We start from the raw sequence: 13591 nt of genomic DNA on the forward strand, positions 1-13591 counted from the left end.
CCAAGAGACTCAGGCAGGCATTTTATTTAAGCAGTAAATATGCACAGTAGAAATTGATACTTCCTAATTTTGCACTTAATGGATATTGGCTGCCATCAAACAGCTATGAGTAATTAGTAGCTGTGGTTGTAAGAAGCCCCAGGCCTGATGAAGTGTCAGGCAGTGGGTAAAGACCGGTCTGAAGGGCAGTCTTTAGTCTGTCATGGGCCCCAGAAGGATTAAAGGTTGTGCAGAGTGTTTCTGCTGTTTATACAAACGGTGTGTCTCACTGAAGTTCCCTTGAAAGTCCTGGAAACAGACATCTAACCTGATAAAATATTAAATACTGCTTGAGCATTTCACGTCTCAGGACCTGAGGAGCCTTCAGGAAGAGCTTGTTAGAGTGTGCCCTGGATGGGCGAGGGGAGGCACACGGTGTTCCCGTGTACAGGACGGTGACCGAGTGTTTAAGTGATGGCACATGATTAACACACGGTGGAGAAAAATGGTGATAAAAGCAATTCATGAAGCCTGACGTGAGCCTTCAACATTTGCTTTTAGATGTGTTTCCTTTTCAGTCAGATGGGTGAGTAATGTCAGAAGACTGTTACCTCCTTGGTAAATTTCATTGGAAATATTTCTGCTTTTCACCAGAATTCCATTTTATTGAGGTTATTTATTATGTTTCCTTAGTTAAACTTTTAAGGAGCTCTCATGGTGAATTATCCTGAAAATATCTGTTCATCTGTTTATCTTCTGGAGCCCATCATAGCTTGTACCTTGTCTGCTTTGTCACTCTGCACCAGTGCCATCTCTCAGTGCCTCGTGATCCAGTTTTTCACCCATATGTTGATTGCTTCTCAAGGAAATACCCGATGTGTTTTTTGGTGCTTTAACTCATTCTCTACTGTAAATCTCTGCAACTGTTTGTAAAACTAGGAGAAATACTTGAAAAACTAGCATGTTCTTTAACAAATTATTGCTTCAAGTTTTTCCATATTCAGCAAAACCTGAGCTGTTTTTCCTGTTGGTGGGTATGCTAAACCCACTCTTTGTAGCTCTGTTGTATCGAATTGTTCCTCCTGTGTTCTCCCATCTGTCCAAGTGTGTGCACTGTACAGCCCGTTAAACACCTGACTCAAGTCCTTTAATGTTTAGTAACACAGATTTAGAGAAATAACAGCTTTCAAAACACTACTAGAAGTCAGATTACTGTGGCCTTTGTGCAATTCTGTAATAACTTTGTGCTCTGTTGCCTTTACATGTAATCACAGAATCAATGTCTGTCACTAGCAAATTGAAAAGATTATTCCTTGCAGCCAAAGCTGATCTGTGTATCTTAAGCCATATCTTTCTTGTAATTCCTTAAAAATCTTCCTGGGAGTGCATGGGTTTAAGGATTCAGGCATTCTTCTTATTCTTTTGTTCATAAACTAGAGGATTGAAGGATAGACATGATACAGTTAATTAACTTTCACGGGTTCAGGTTTTCCTGTGCTTGGTGACAGACTCGACTTTTGGACACGTTAATAAATGGCTGGTTTTCTGGAATACTGCACTCTTCCTGCTTCCTTTCATTACATTACCAAGGTTCCACTAGATGAGACATTTGCAGTCTTAAGACTTCCTGCCGAGGTTCAGACTTTGTATTTTTGAGATTGAAGCTGTCGTGTTCATGAAGCTACTTAATTAGAAACACATTCATTTCGGTGCGTACTGGAGGAGCCTTGAGCAGCACAGCCAGGCACACAGGGAAGTTGAGCATTTGTGCAGCTGGCAGCTAAACCAGTGGCTTATACTTTGAATATAAAATTACTGGCTATTTTCTTGCTCCTGGAACGTGGCCATTGGAAATGAAGAGATGTGGGTGAAAGAGAGAGTGTTTGTCACAAATAAAACATGCAAAATGACAAACAAACTCCTCAGCTGAGCAGTGATCCCTGTGCAGGGAGTGTGTATCATGTATGGTAAAGATATCTTTGCAGAAGTTGGGTCTGTGTTCTGGTTCTCATCTGTGGAATTCCCAAGGAAGCAGAACCTTTTGTATGAAGTTAGTTTCTGATGTAACAGTCCCTGTGGGTTATCTGTCACGAGGTGCTGTGTTGGGTGAAGCTTGCGCAGGGCATTCTCGCCAGCCTTGGCAGCTCTGTATGTTGCAGCGTGATGTGATCCACGGGGCTTTGGTGTTCCACAAACGAGCTTGTAAGGGGGTTTTTAAAGTTACATATGTTTAATGTCTTCAAAAAGGAAAAAAAAGTGTTTTCATGTAGAATGTCCAATATAGAGGCTGTTTTCCATCTGTTGGTTCAGCATCCAGCAGAGCAGCAGTTTTAGGGAGTATGTCAATAAACATGGTAAATATTAATGTGGGTATCAGTAAGTAATTTTGTGAAGGTATTTCTCAGGAAAATGAAAGCAGAGTGACTTTTGCTGGCCTGGTGTCTTGCAGTAGTTTTTTCAGCACTGTACTCTTACTGAGCAGTAGGCAGCAGTTTATAAAAGCAATATGGAAGATATTTTAATCCAAGGCAGTACAGTGACATTTCTCTCATTTTTTCATCTGAAATTGAAAATGAGCTCTTTGAGCTTCTGTATCCAAAACGAAACGAGGCTCTATTTTAAAAGTTGTGTCTGTCTGTGTGCTTTCCGTTTAACAGGCAGTATATGCCACATTTGCAATTAGCAGCTTTGGCATCCTCTTTGATGTGTTCTAATAAGCAGTGCAAATATAAGCTTTCCCTGATTAGTTGAGTGGGAGTCCTGTAATAAGCTTAATATTAGAAATACTGTATACACAAAGATACCACTTCATTCAGTATTCTTCCTGTGTTGTACAGTCCATGTTGGTGTTTGGTGTTTTCCTCACAGAAGACAGAAAAGATCAATCTTCCTCTTCACCGTTAGCACTCTGCTAAGACAAGTATCTCCCCTGTGTTTGAGGCTACAAATCTGGCCTCAGAGCCTCTTGGTATCTTTAAGTTTTGTGTTCTGAAGGGAATATTGGTATTGGCATATGTCCCAGTAACTCTGGAGTTTATCAGAGTCCTCAAAAGTGCATTTTATATTTTTCTCTTATAAATGTGAACACTTTGAGATCTGCACTTGCAAGGAAATGATTCAAGTGTAACTGGACTGATAGCCAAAGGTTTTAAAACTTAACCAGGCGATTCGTATACGTTCCACTAATTGCTTCAAAGTGCAACAGGATCAACGTTTCTAAGGAGTTCTCCCAGAAAAACTCTGGGTGTGGTTTTTTAACAAATATAACAACACATTTCGTTTGGGGCTTTAAAAACAAAGGTCGTTGTAAGTATATTTGCTAGCTGTGCATATGCAACTGTCTTAGTCACTTAGGAAGTGTGGTGTCAAGAAAAATTCAGCTCTTACAGCAGTGAGAGGATTTGCCCAGTAAAAAATGTCTTTTAAATATAGACTCAGATTTTGTTCACAGGTGGTTTGTTTGGGCTTTTTATTATTATTTTAAGCAAATCTAATCCAGTATCCTGGTGTTTTCCTGTAGCTAATTTTATAAGTCACATGTGTTAATCCAGTGTTATGAGAATGTAAAGCTAGGTTTTTTTTCCTCTTTGCAGTGCCCCCATGCCCTACCTCATTGGAATACACTTAAGTTTGATGGAGGTAAGTCTTTCTCACCATTTCTGAACCTATATATAGTTGATGACTTAGAGCCAAATGCTGTGAGCAGTTATGAATTTATTCTTGTGCTTAAAAATTAAACAGTCCTGGTAATTTGGGAGTGATCAGAAAACTGAAGTCAAGCAAACCTGATGATGTTACATCTTAAGGGAGCCTTATTCGATACCGTGTACTCTTTGGGCATGTTTTGTGTTTACAGTTCAGGAGTCAGTGAGGAGCTCACGTTGTGTTCCCTTTGCCATCCTGTTGCTTCATTTAATCAGTTTACTGCCTTAGTTTGACTCTGTACTCACAAAGGCAGAGCCGATATTAAACCAAAATGTTGACAGTTACAGTTCTCTTTTAGGCTTTTGCAGACAGATTGTAATTTTTTTAATGTTCAGAAGATCTGAAAAGAAGGAACTTGCTGTTAATGTTAACACAAAGCTGGCAGAAAACCAGCCCTCGCAGAAAGCTTCACATATAAACAATTCAGAGTAATTCATGTGACTTTTTAAGGACTCTGAAAGTGGAAATAGCATGTTTGCTTTTTCTTCCAGTACTGGTGAAACTGTTGATGACTTTCCTCAAAAGTATCTGGAGACGACATAAGCTATTCATTTAGATGCCTATGAAAATCCTAGTCCATATTAATTGTGCCCCTTTACGCAGGAAGTCTGAACAACGTGTGTATGCTCTGGGTGGGAAGAGGGATTCCTGCTCAGAACTCATGGCCTCTGTAGGCTCTTAAATTAGCTGGCAGTGTTGAACTGGTAGGAGTTGCAGAGGCACTGGAAATTTAATTGACTTGTGTCTGTGTTTTAGATACCTGTGTTTGGAGATTTAGGCTTAGTGTTTAGGATAGGTAACCATTTCCAAAGCTGAGTTCTACACCACATAAAGTAATGCACATTACTAGACTATTTCTTCCTATGTTGTCTATAAAAACGTGTAATTTCTGTTCCATATCTGTACCAGGTAATCATTGGCACGCTTATTATGGTGTCTATCTGTTTGAAACAGAAGGAAAAGACCAGTTAGGGGAGGGAATAATATTCCAATACAGATTCTTGTCAGCTTTCATGAGTATTTTTGCTCAAAAAAGCTCCATGGTTAGCCTGCCAATGGGTGTAGAAAATAATGATTACACTTTGGAGTGGCTTTGCATGATGTCTCATTCCCGCCTTACTACTTAAACACATTACCTCTTCCTTTGTCTGAGCTTTTCAGATTGCAGGGTTCTGTGGGCCTTCCAAACTCCATCTGTAAAAACTCAAAAAAAGGAGTTGTTCTTGGAGAAGCCAATTTTCATCCATTTTAGTAACTTGTGAAAAAATCTGTTTAGTACTAAATCCAGTACGGCTTTGGAATAGCCAGACACACTTTGGCAGGGTACAGTTAGTCAAAGTGCTGTATGAAATAAATGAAATAAATAAAACAAACTGTCTTCTCTCCTCCCTGTGCTCTTAAAGATAAATTGAGTACTTCCAGACAGAAACGCATCTTCCACCTAACCATGCTTTTTCCACTGAAAAATCAAATCAGATCACAGTGGGCTGTGGTGTGTGTTTGTTGGCAGCTCCTGCACTCTGTGTGCCTTGGGCAAAGGTGACATTTGTCAAATGAGCTGGACAATTACTAGTTTACCACTTTGCCTGGTTTTGAAGCTGAAAGCTTACTCTCTTTGTCCTTTCTGTCGTATGGAGGTATAAAATTGTGTGCTGTATTTGTTAGAATAACAAAGTAGTAGCACCAGCATTTTTTCCTCCTGATCTAGCAGCTGTTCTTTACAAACCACGTTGTGTTTGTTTTTCCAGATTAAAACAACTTTATAAACGACAGATAAACACCACTGTCATTGCTCTGGAGCCGTCCTTCTTTAAATGCTGACATTTCAGCAAATACATCTTTATAAGTGTTTTGTTAATCCTCGTGTTCTAGTTTCAGGGTAAGGAATGGATTCCCGGATCTTTTACCCAGGTTAAGACAGGTGGGCTCTTCATCTACCAGAGAGCCCCACGGGACTAACTGCAGTTCCACACAGGCTCATGATGCGGCTTCAGCCAATTGCAAAAGCTGTCTTTGTTGCCTAAGTGTCAGTGGGAGCCTAAACTTGGGCAGGGAAAGCTGAGGTGTAAAGGAGAGGCTGAATGTGGAACATAGGGAAAAAATAACTTTCCAGCTTTAGTGTTGCATCTGTGGGTTTTTGCTCTCCCTACCCTGGCATGGGTCCTCTGGAAGGAGTGTAGCAGAAATGTTAATGATTTAAACAAAACACACCCTCTCCCTCACCTCACAAGATTTTTTTCAAGCCCTTTGGTATCTTAAAGTTAGTTTTCGGTTTCCCGTGGTACACAGGGTCTCTGTAGAAGGAGCAGTTACCTTAATGGAAAATGACAAATTTTTCTTATGATTAAAATATCAAGCATATCCATTGACTGTTAAATCTAATTTGCTGTGACTGAAATGTTCTCCAGTGAGATAAGATAATCTCCTGTTATGGGTCAGAGGGCTCCAACTGATTTATGAGGGAAATCTTGGTAGAAAATATAGAGCTGTGTTTTGTGCTCTTATTTTTCAGCTTTTCTATCATCACCTAGTTAGTCATTCTTTATAAGATTTCCATTTAGCAATCCATAAAGTGACTTCAAAGAAGGCTAAAAGTTTATAAGCTGTTGGATAAGCAAGGCTGGAGCTATCACATGAATAATGGAACATGCTTACGGAACTAATTGAATTCATATTAGATGAAGATAAGTACTTAGTACTGATAAATAATGAGATAGGCAAATGAAACTCTCAAATGAAAACAGCCCTTTCATAGTCTTGTTTTATTTTGTACCTGTACTGGATGCTGGTTTAGTATTCAAGTTGTATTAAATTGACCTTCGTGTTACAAGCGGTGTCAGGCTTAGCCGCAGCTTTTTACATTTTGTCATAGTAAACGATTGTTTCAGCAACTGTTTCTGTAGGAAAGGTTATTAGTGTGATGGTGCTGATGGAAGAGGAATGCCCTTGACCTAGTAGACTGCCCGTTGGAATTTAGGCCCATGTGGTTTTGATTAAGCAGTGGGGATAGTTCTGTGGAGCTGTCAGACACTGAGCTGCTGGCAGGACATTCTGCTGTGCCAGGCTTCCAGCCATTCCAGTAACAGCGCCCACCCTTTCCATGCTTTATTTGGGGCACAAACCCAGCTTTTAAGGTTAATGACTAGAAAAGTATTTCTTATACTTTTTTAATATTCCAGTAGCTCAAGGAGTTTTTCTGGGACTTCAGAATTTCAATTCTTGCAAGATGATCGAGGACGAGTGAGTGTGTGTGAGACATCACATTGTGTTTGCCACAGGGTTTCCTGACGTATTTCCCTACGTGTAAAGGACAGTTGTGTGGATCATAAAACCTGTATGAGCACATTTTTGTTTTGTTTTAACCTGAGTAAATATATTCTTGTTGGGGAAAACAAGGTCCACTGAAAGCCATGTGTTGTTTAATAGGGTAGGACATGCAGCGATCGCCTGTGCTGTGGGTTGTGCCCTGGTGCAGACAGATGACTGCTGAGCTGGGTGTTCAGTCCTCTGAGGCCCATGCAAGTGAAAGCACTTGTTGGCACATTTACCTGATCGTCCTCAGGTTGGTGTGAGGATGCTCTGTGATCCACTCTGACAATAGGCTAGTTACTGTGCATGGAGCCTGAGCTAACCAACTCTGAGAAGCAGGGTATGTCAGCTTGGGCTTAGTCCTGGCAGTGCCACGTGGTTTTGTGATTGAGCTGAGGAGTAATGTTTTAACTTTTTCCATCCATTTATACTTAGTAAATCACTGCTTTTTCTAGCTATAACCAAAGAAGTGTTGCTTTTGCACAGGGTTTGAAGGGGTTATGTGCTTAAATCCAGGTCTGGAAAAGCTAAATGTCAGAGTATTGATAAAAACGTGTTAAAAAGGGGACAAGTTACTTATGTAGTTGTCTTCATCTAGATATTGGCAAAATTACAATAATAACTGTGTTTTGATCAGAGCCTCTGTGTGTGGGATGTCTGAGGGGTGACTTCTGAGACAGACAAATACCACAGGCCCAAGCAACCTTACCAGTAAGCGGAGAAGGTTTTGCTTCTGTTGTGCCACAGTGTCAGAGCAGCACTAGTGATGTTTGTCACTCAGTTGGCAGCAGCTGCTTGTGATAAGGATCTTGAGAATCACCTGTACAGGATCAGGGTGCTGCACATCAAGGCTGGGAGATGGGCGGAAGAGTGGGAGATGCACGGGGAGGGGGCAGCAGCCCACCTGCTGTGCCCAGATCAAAGGGCTGGGAGGTCAGGGGCCACATCCAGCTTAACCAGATTTGTCTGCTGAATAGCTATTTCAGATTGTAAATCTAAGGGTGATTTCATTAAGTCCTTCTGGCTGCTGTTGGGGCATGAAATAATAAAATTTTATATCCGTTGCCTTTCCTGCTTCTGGCAGCCAGATTGACACATTGTTGTCTGCAGAGTTGTGGGGTTTTTCTTAAGGGAAATGGAAACTATTAATGAAGTAGAGACAAGTCATTAAGCAAATGGATTTTAGTCCCGTGTGAATCGAACTTTCATAATCTCAAATATAATGTACAAACCAACTACTGAGAAGGTTTTCTGTTTAGAGTTTTACCTTTCCCAAGCAACTGGTGGAAGGTACATTTTCCTGTTGCATCTTTTTTATTTGTTGCTGACATTTGTAACTGGTTATGAAACCTCTTGATCAGGTTGGTTTACGTTTTGGCACCAATTTAGCCATGGAGTTATGCAAACCTGTTCTTTGTGGGGGAGGAGGCTGTTGTTGGTTTGGGTTTGGTTTATTTTAAATAAACTCTTCAATAAAACTGTTCATCTGAAAGAAGTTTAACATAGGCTTTCCTTTTATGGTAGGAAATGCACAAAATGGCAACTGTAGACAGTGATAATAAAATAACTATAAACTAGTGTTAGTATTATTGATGAATGTTGCTTCTAGCATGTGATCTGAGTGAGACAGAGCTGCAGCCCTTAATACTTCTATTAGAATATAGTTTCTCAGTGTTTTTAAAAACTTTCACATAAAACATTTAAATGACTTCAAGTGTTGGGCTGTTCCTGAGCAGGACAGATGCACGAACTGCTGCTTATTTACTGACCTGGTGTTTAAGGCCCCCTGGAGTTTGTTTGAAAAGTTAAGAGATTTTCACAGTAAAGGTGCCATTTCTGAAATTTAAAGTGCTCTTTTCACCAGGAGATAAGTTCTCTCTGATTAAGTCAGTAATTCTTACTAAGCCATGTTTATAGAGGCCATAAACAATGGGTTCAGTGTGCTTGTTAAACCAGCTTTCCATACCTCTCCACTCTTTTAAAAAGAGACGTTTAAAATAAAAGGCAGGTGTAGATGTTAGTTCAGTTTGATGGTTTTTAGATGATTAATTATGGCTACAAGTAATTTGGTAAGGATGGTTAAGAAAGGTTTGCAGTAGTGATATGTGCTGCACATTTTCACTGAATTGCTTCCTTTGACTCAGCAAATCCCAGTCTGTAGTAAAATTAGACAAGGAAGCTGTGATGTTCCCAGTTCCTCGTACTCTTTGCTTCTCCACATTGTTTCAGTAAAATATTAACATGATCTAGTCCATTCTGTTTATAAATAATGTGATTTGTCACATTTTGTTTGCATGTTCAGGAAGCTGTGGAACGTGAAGTGTAGCTGTGTGTGGCTTGGTGGCTGTCCCTAAGAGAAAAACACAATGTGCAAAGTGGACCTGGGAAAGTGATCTACATGTAGCTGTGATTCATAGAGCCCAGTGGGGTTTCATGTGAGAAATGCAGTTGGGTGCTGGGGATCTTTTTAGTAAAATTCCAACAAGAGAGTAAATACTCTTTTTTCCAGGTGGGTTGGGCTGGTAGGTACCATGTGTACCAAAGAGCCGTGTGACTGTTTGCCGAAAGCCCTTACAACTATCTGATAACACTTCTGTCAAATGTTATACTGAAAGGATGAACAGATGCATCTGCATTTCTCTACAATGAGCCACAACTGGACCACTGAAAAATTCCATTGTTTCATATGCATTGCAAGGCAGATGCTGTGAATGAAGTTCATCTCAAGTATTTTATTAAATCTGAAGGTTTGTCTCCAGGGAAGTCTACTCTTAATACAAATATTGAGTGGTTTTATAGTAAGTTGTGCTCTTCACAGTGTAAAGGTGTAGCCAGCAGAGTTTAGTGTTAGCCTTCCTTTTGGATACAATTATTTCTGGGCTGTGTGTGGAGATGATTACATTGATCAGCAGTTATAGTCCTTGCGCCATGAGCAGCATCCTTTTGTACTATACTTGGCACAGTTACTTGTCACAAGCCTATTCTTTGCTGCAGAAAACCTCAGTATTTTGCTGAGGGGAAGATGCAGATTCATCAGCAAAGTTTGAAAAATGCCCACTGACAAGTTCAAGCACTTTGGTGCTTCTTCGGCAGGAGTCAAGAGAAGGTTTTAATTCCTTCTGTCTTGTCCTACTAGCACTTGATTTTGACAAGCTTCTGGCTTTGGTTAAGTACATTGCAAGACGTTTTTGTTGGGGCTTTTTAGACTCCTCTGAGTATAAGTGAGATTTTTAATTTTCTGAAGCAGGAAGGAGCAAATCAGTTTGTCTGGAGCTTCCGGACTCCTAGAAGGAGCAAGGCTCCTGGATTGCTTTAGAGTTTATCAGATGCAGCCAACAGAATGACCTTTGGTTCCTGAAATGTAGAGGAAAGTACCTGGTTTGTCGTGCAGTACTTGTGCTTTTATATGGAAAGCATTAAATGTAATATTCTTCCATTTAAGTTAAAGAAGTTTCTCATGGAAGATCTAAACTTATCCATCTACAAAGTGTTTTTTATAGTTGTTAGCTCCCCCCCTCCCCGCCCCGAGTACACAGCACTGTTCTTTATAGACAGAGGGCTGAGCCTTGAAAACTGAAGGTAATTATTTAGATGCCTAAGGCTCAACTTTGCCATTGTTTTAGAGCTTTAATTCCTTTCTTTTAAAGGAAACAATCCCCACCCCCCCGTGAAACTTTAATTAAAAATTGCCTATGTTTTTGTTCATTTTCTCCCTTCAGTAACTTGCATTTGGTCCTACACAGAGTTATGGAGGCACTGAAATGTTTATTTACAGTGTCACTGGGAAATTTCCTTAATTACAGTATTCTGTAGTTCCACTTTTCCTGATTTTGAATTTCAAAGCTTTATTTGAAGAGGGCTTTAAATACATATGATTAGTCAGAAAAAGAAATTCCATTTTAGTGGGAAAAGTGTTAAAATAAATATTCCAGTGCTGCTGTTTCATGTAATTGATTGTTTTACTGTTGTTTGAGCAGAAAAATAAAGTCTGCCAGTGTTTACAATTGCTAAGATCACCAATGCCTTTAGACACTTGAATGTTCTAATGACCATTCTTTTGAGAAATAGGTTATGCTTTTCTTTTGTATGTCCATGTACTGTTACAGATGATGTTAACACTCAAACTGGATTAGAGACTTTTATTTCTCTCAGTTCATGGGAACAGGATAAAAAGCTTAGGCCTGCAGAACATGAGGAGACCAGCATATGATGAAATTATTGTGCTCTTAGCTTTTTTTTTTAATTGTAATGAGTTATTCCTTCACCTGTGGTATTGCCCATTTTCCCTACATACAGATGTACTTTTGTCTCTACTGGAGTTCCAGAATTCAGTGCAGAATTAGAAACCAGTTCCCATCCCTGACTGCAACTCAACTCCTAGAAAAGCCTCTACTTACTGTTAAATTAATTGCTGAATATAAAAAGATACACATGAAATCTTGACTCAGCTAGAAACTGCTAAATGTGCCAACAGGATACCAGAATGAGGATGGACATCAGCAGAGGTGTTTGAATGCTTGAAGTTTTGTAATGCCCTGGCATTATGCCATCTCTTGTGTCCTTTATGCATAAAATGTAATGCTTCATACTTCTTTTCCTTTCTCTTCTCTCAAATTTGATCTTGTTTAGAAAGTGAGAAACATGGCCCTGGAAGATGTAGTAATTCTTAATGTAGACACCAACACACTGGAAACTCCTTTTGATGACCTTCAGAGCCTTCCTAATGATGTGGTATGTATGGAGTGATTTATCTAACTATTCCATTACCTGAGAGTGTAAATCCTTTTGAGCACTTTGGTTTGTAACTGAGGGGTCTTGGTTGTGTTACTCTCATTATTATAAGTAAGAAACTGCTTTACCTCAGTTCATTCTGGTTTGGAAGTGTTAAGGAATGATTGTTTGAACATTTGCAGACATGTTTTGAAGCCCCCTGATGAAAATTAGCTAATGCTCACATAAACTAGAAATGCTGCAGTAGGCCACTCACAGTTTTGGAATGGAATTATCAAGGTTTGTATCATCTAAGAGTTAGTCTTTTCTGGGTAAAAAAGACGACTGAAGAACACAGAGTTATGGAACATCTGAACAGGAAACGAAAATTCCAACCTTGTTCGTCATCCTGTGCAAAAGTTCTGCTGCTAAACCATCGTGGTCTGTTCTGTTAGAGGAAAAATCCCTGCGTTCTTAGATAATGTTTGTTGCCAAACGAACTTGTGTGAGTTTGTTCCCGTGGCTTCTTCCAGGTGAGCTTTAATGAACCTTGTACCTTTTATATCCTGAGTTATGGCATCGAATGGACTGCTTCATACTCAGCCCTAGCACTGCTCAGGGGATGCCATTCAGAACTTATTTCCTTTCTCATTCAAAGTTTTCATTCTTATTTATATTTTAATAACTTGATAGAAGTGTTGCATAAATACTTGATCTTTCCCTTTAATGGAACAAAAATACATCCAGCTTGTTACTTGCTGCTGTAATCATCTTCACTAAAGAAGCTGAGAGGGAAGAGCAGTAAGAGTGTGAGAAGCTATTTTTAGGTCTGAGGGTGACTAGGAGAAAACTAGGAGAAATCTGGATTTCTTTTACTAGTTCAAAATATTATGCTGACAGTTAGATCTATATCTTTTAATGTGTAGTTGAGAAATAAAGCTGATATGCAGGGAGCTCAAAATAAGCTCTTCTGTTTGAGGAAAATCTCAAGTAATGGTGAATAGCCCGTGCCTCCCACTGTGACACCCTGTCACTTCTCTGTGATCTGCGGTGTGATCCATTCCTGGAAAACAGTGAGCTCAGGATGAAAGGTCCATCATGATTGTGAACATTTTGGCTCTAGTCAAGCATTTAGTCTATAAAAGTTACTTTGGTGATTTTTTTCTGGCTTTATATAGTTTTTCATTTTGATTCCACTCCCGGCATCTAAAGCTGCCAGCTGGTCATCGCTCTGCCGTTACCCACGGCCCAGGGATGACAGACTTGTAAAATTCATGGAATTATGTAAGAAATGTCTGGATATGGTGAGCAGGGGGCCTCAAACATGGATATGATTTGTCAACAATCAAGTATTATATTAGATTTTATGAGACTTCATTAAAAGAGCTGTTGTAGGCACACTGTAGAACATCAGAAGAGACTTCACCAATAAACACAGAACTTCAAGCTTTGGAATGTAATAAATTTTAAGAGACTTCCTTCCTTTCATTATTTACTTTTACTTCACTTTTATAACAGTAGAAAGTTGTGTTTTATTAGTTGAAATTTCTTGATTCAGTTTTCCACAGGTCTATTTAAAAGCTACATTTTATCTTGGAGGATGTTTGGAGCATAGCAGAGGAAATGCTGCCAGCAAATTCAATTAACTGGCATGGCTCACAAATAGCATACATGGTGTATTTTTTTTCACAACTGCTATATAAATACAGCTGGGATTAATATTTGTCGCAACAAAGCCTTAACTTGAGTCGTGTTGCATTGTGTAATTAATGGTTGGGATCAGTGTTTATGTCTTATTTAGCTTTGTTTCATTATTTAGTTACCTAGATAATGAAGTATTCTCCTCCAGGTCTTTTCCTTTCCTTTAGACTGCTTAATATTTGGCTTT

At 39.5% G+C, this 13591-nt stretch overlaps 1 protein-coding gene across 5 annotated transcripts in view; it reads left to right on the forward strand.

Moving 5' to 3' along the window:
- Positions 1 to 13591, forward strand: part of DENND1A (DENN domain containing 1A) — a 177557-nt gene that overhangs the window by 91406 nt on the left and 72560 nt on the right. For all 5 annotated transcript variants that reach the window (XM_062011582.1, XM_062011584.1, XM_062011585.1 and 2 more), the window contains exons 11-12: positions 3573 to 3618; positions 11623 to 11724. In XM_062011582.1, coding sequence (XP_061867566.1) covers positions 3573 to 3618; positions 11623 to 11724 — 148 coding nt within the window. The remainder of the gene's footprint in view (positions 1 to 3572; positions 3619 to 11622; positions 11725 to 13591) is intronic.

This window comes from Colius striatus, chromosome 19 (genome assembly GCF_028858725.1).
Source record: "Colius striatus isolate bColStr4 chromosome 19, bColStr4.1.hap1, whole genome shotgun sequence".
Taxonomy (NCBI): domain Eukaryota; kingdom Metazoa; phylum Chordata; class Aves; order Coliiformes; family Coliidae; genus Colius; species Colius striatus.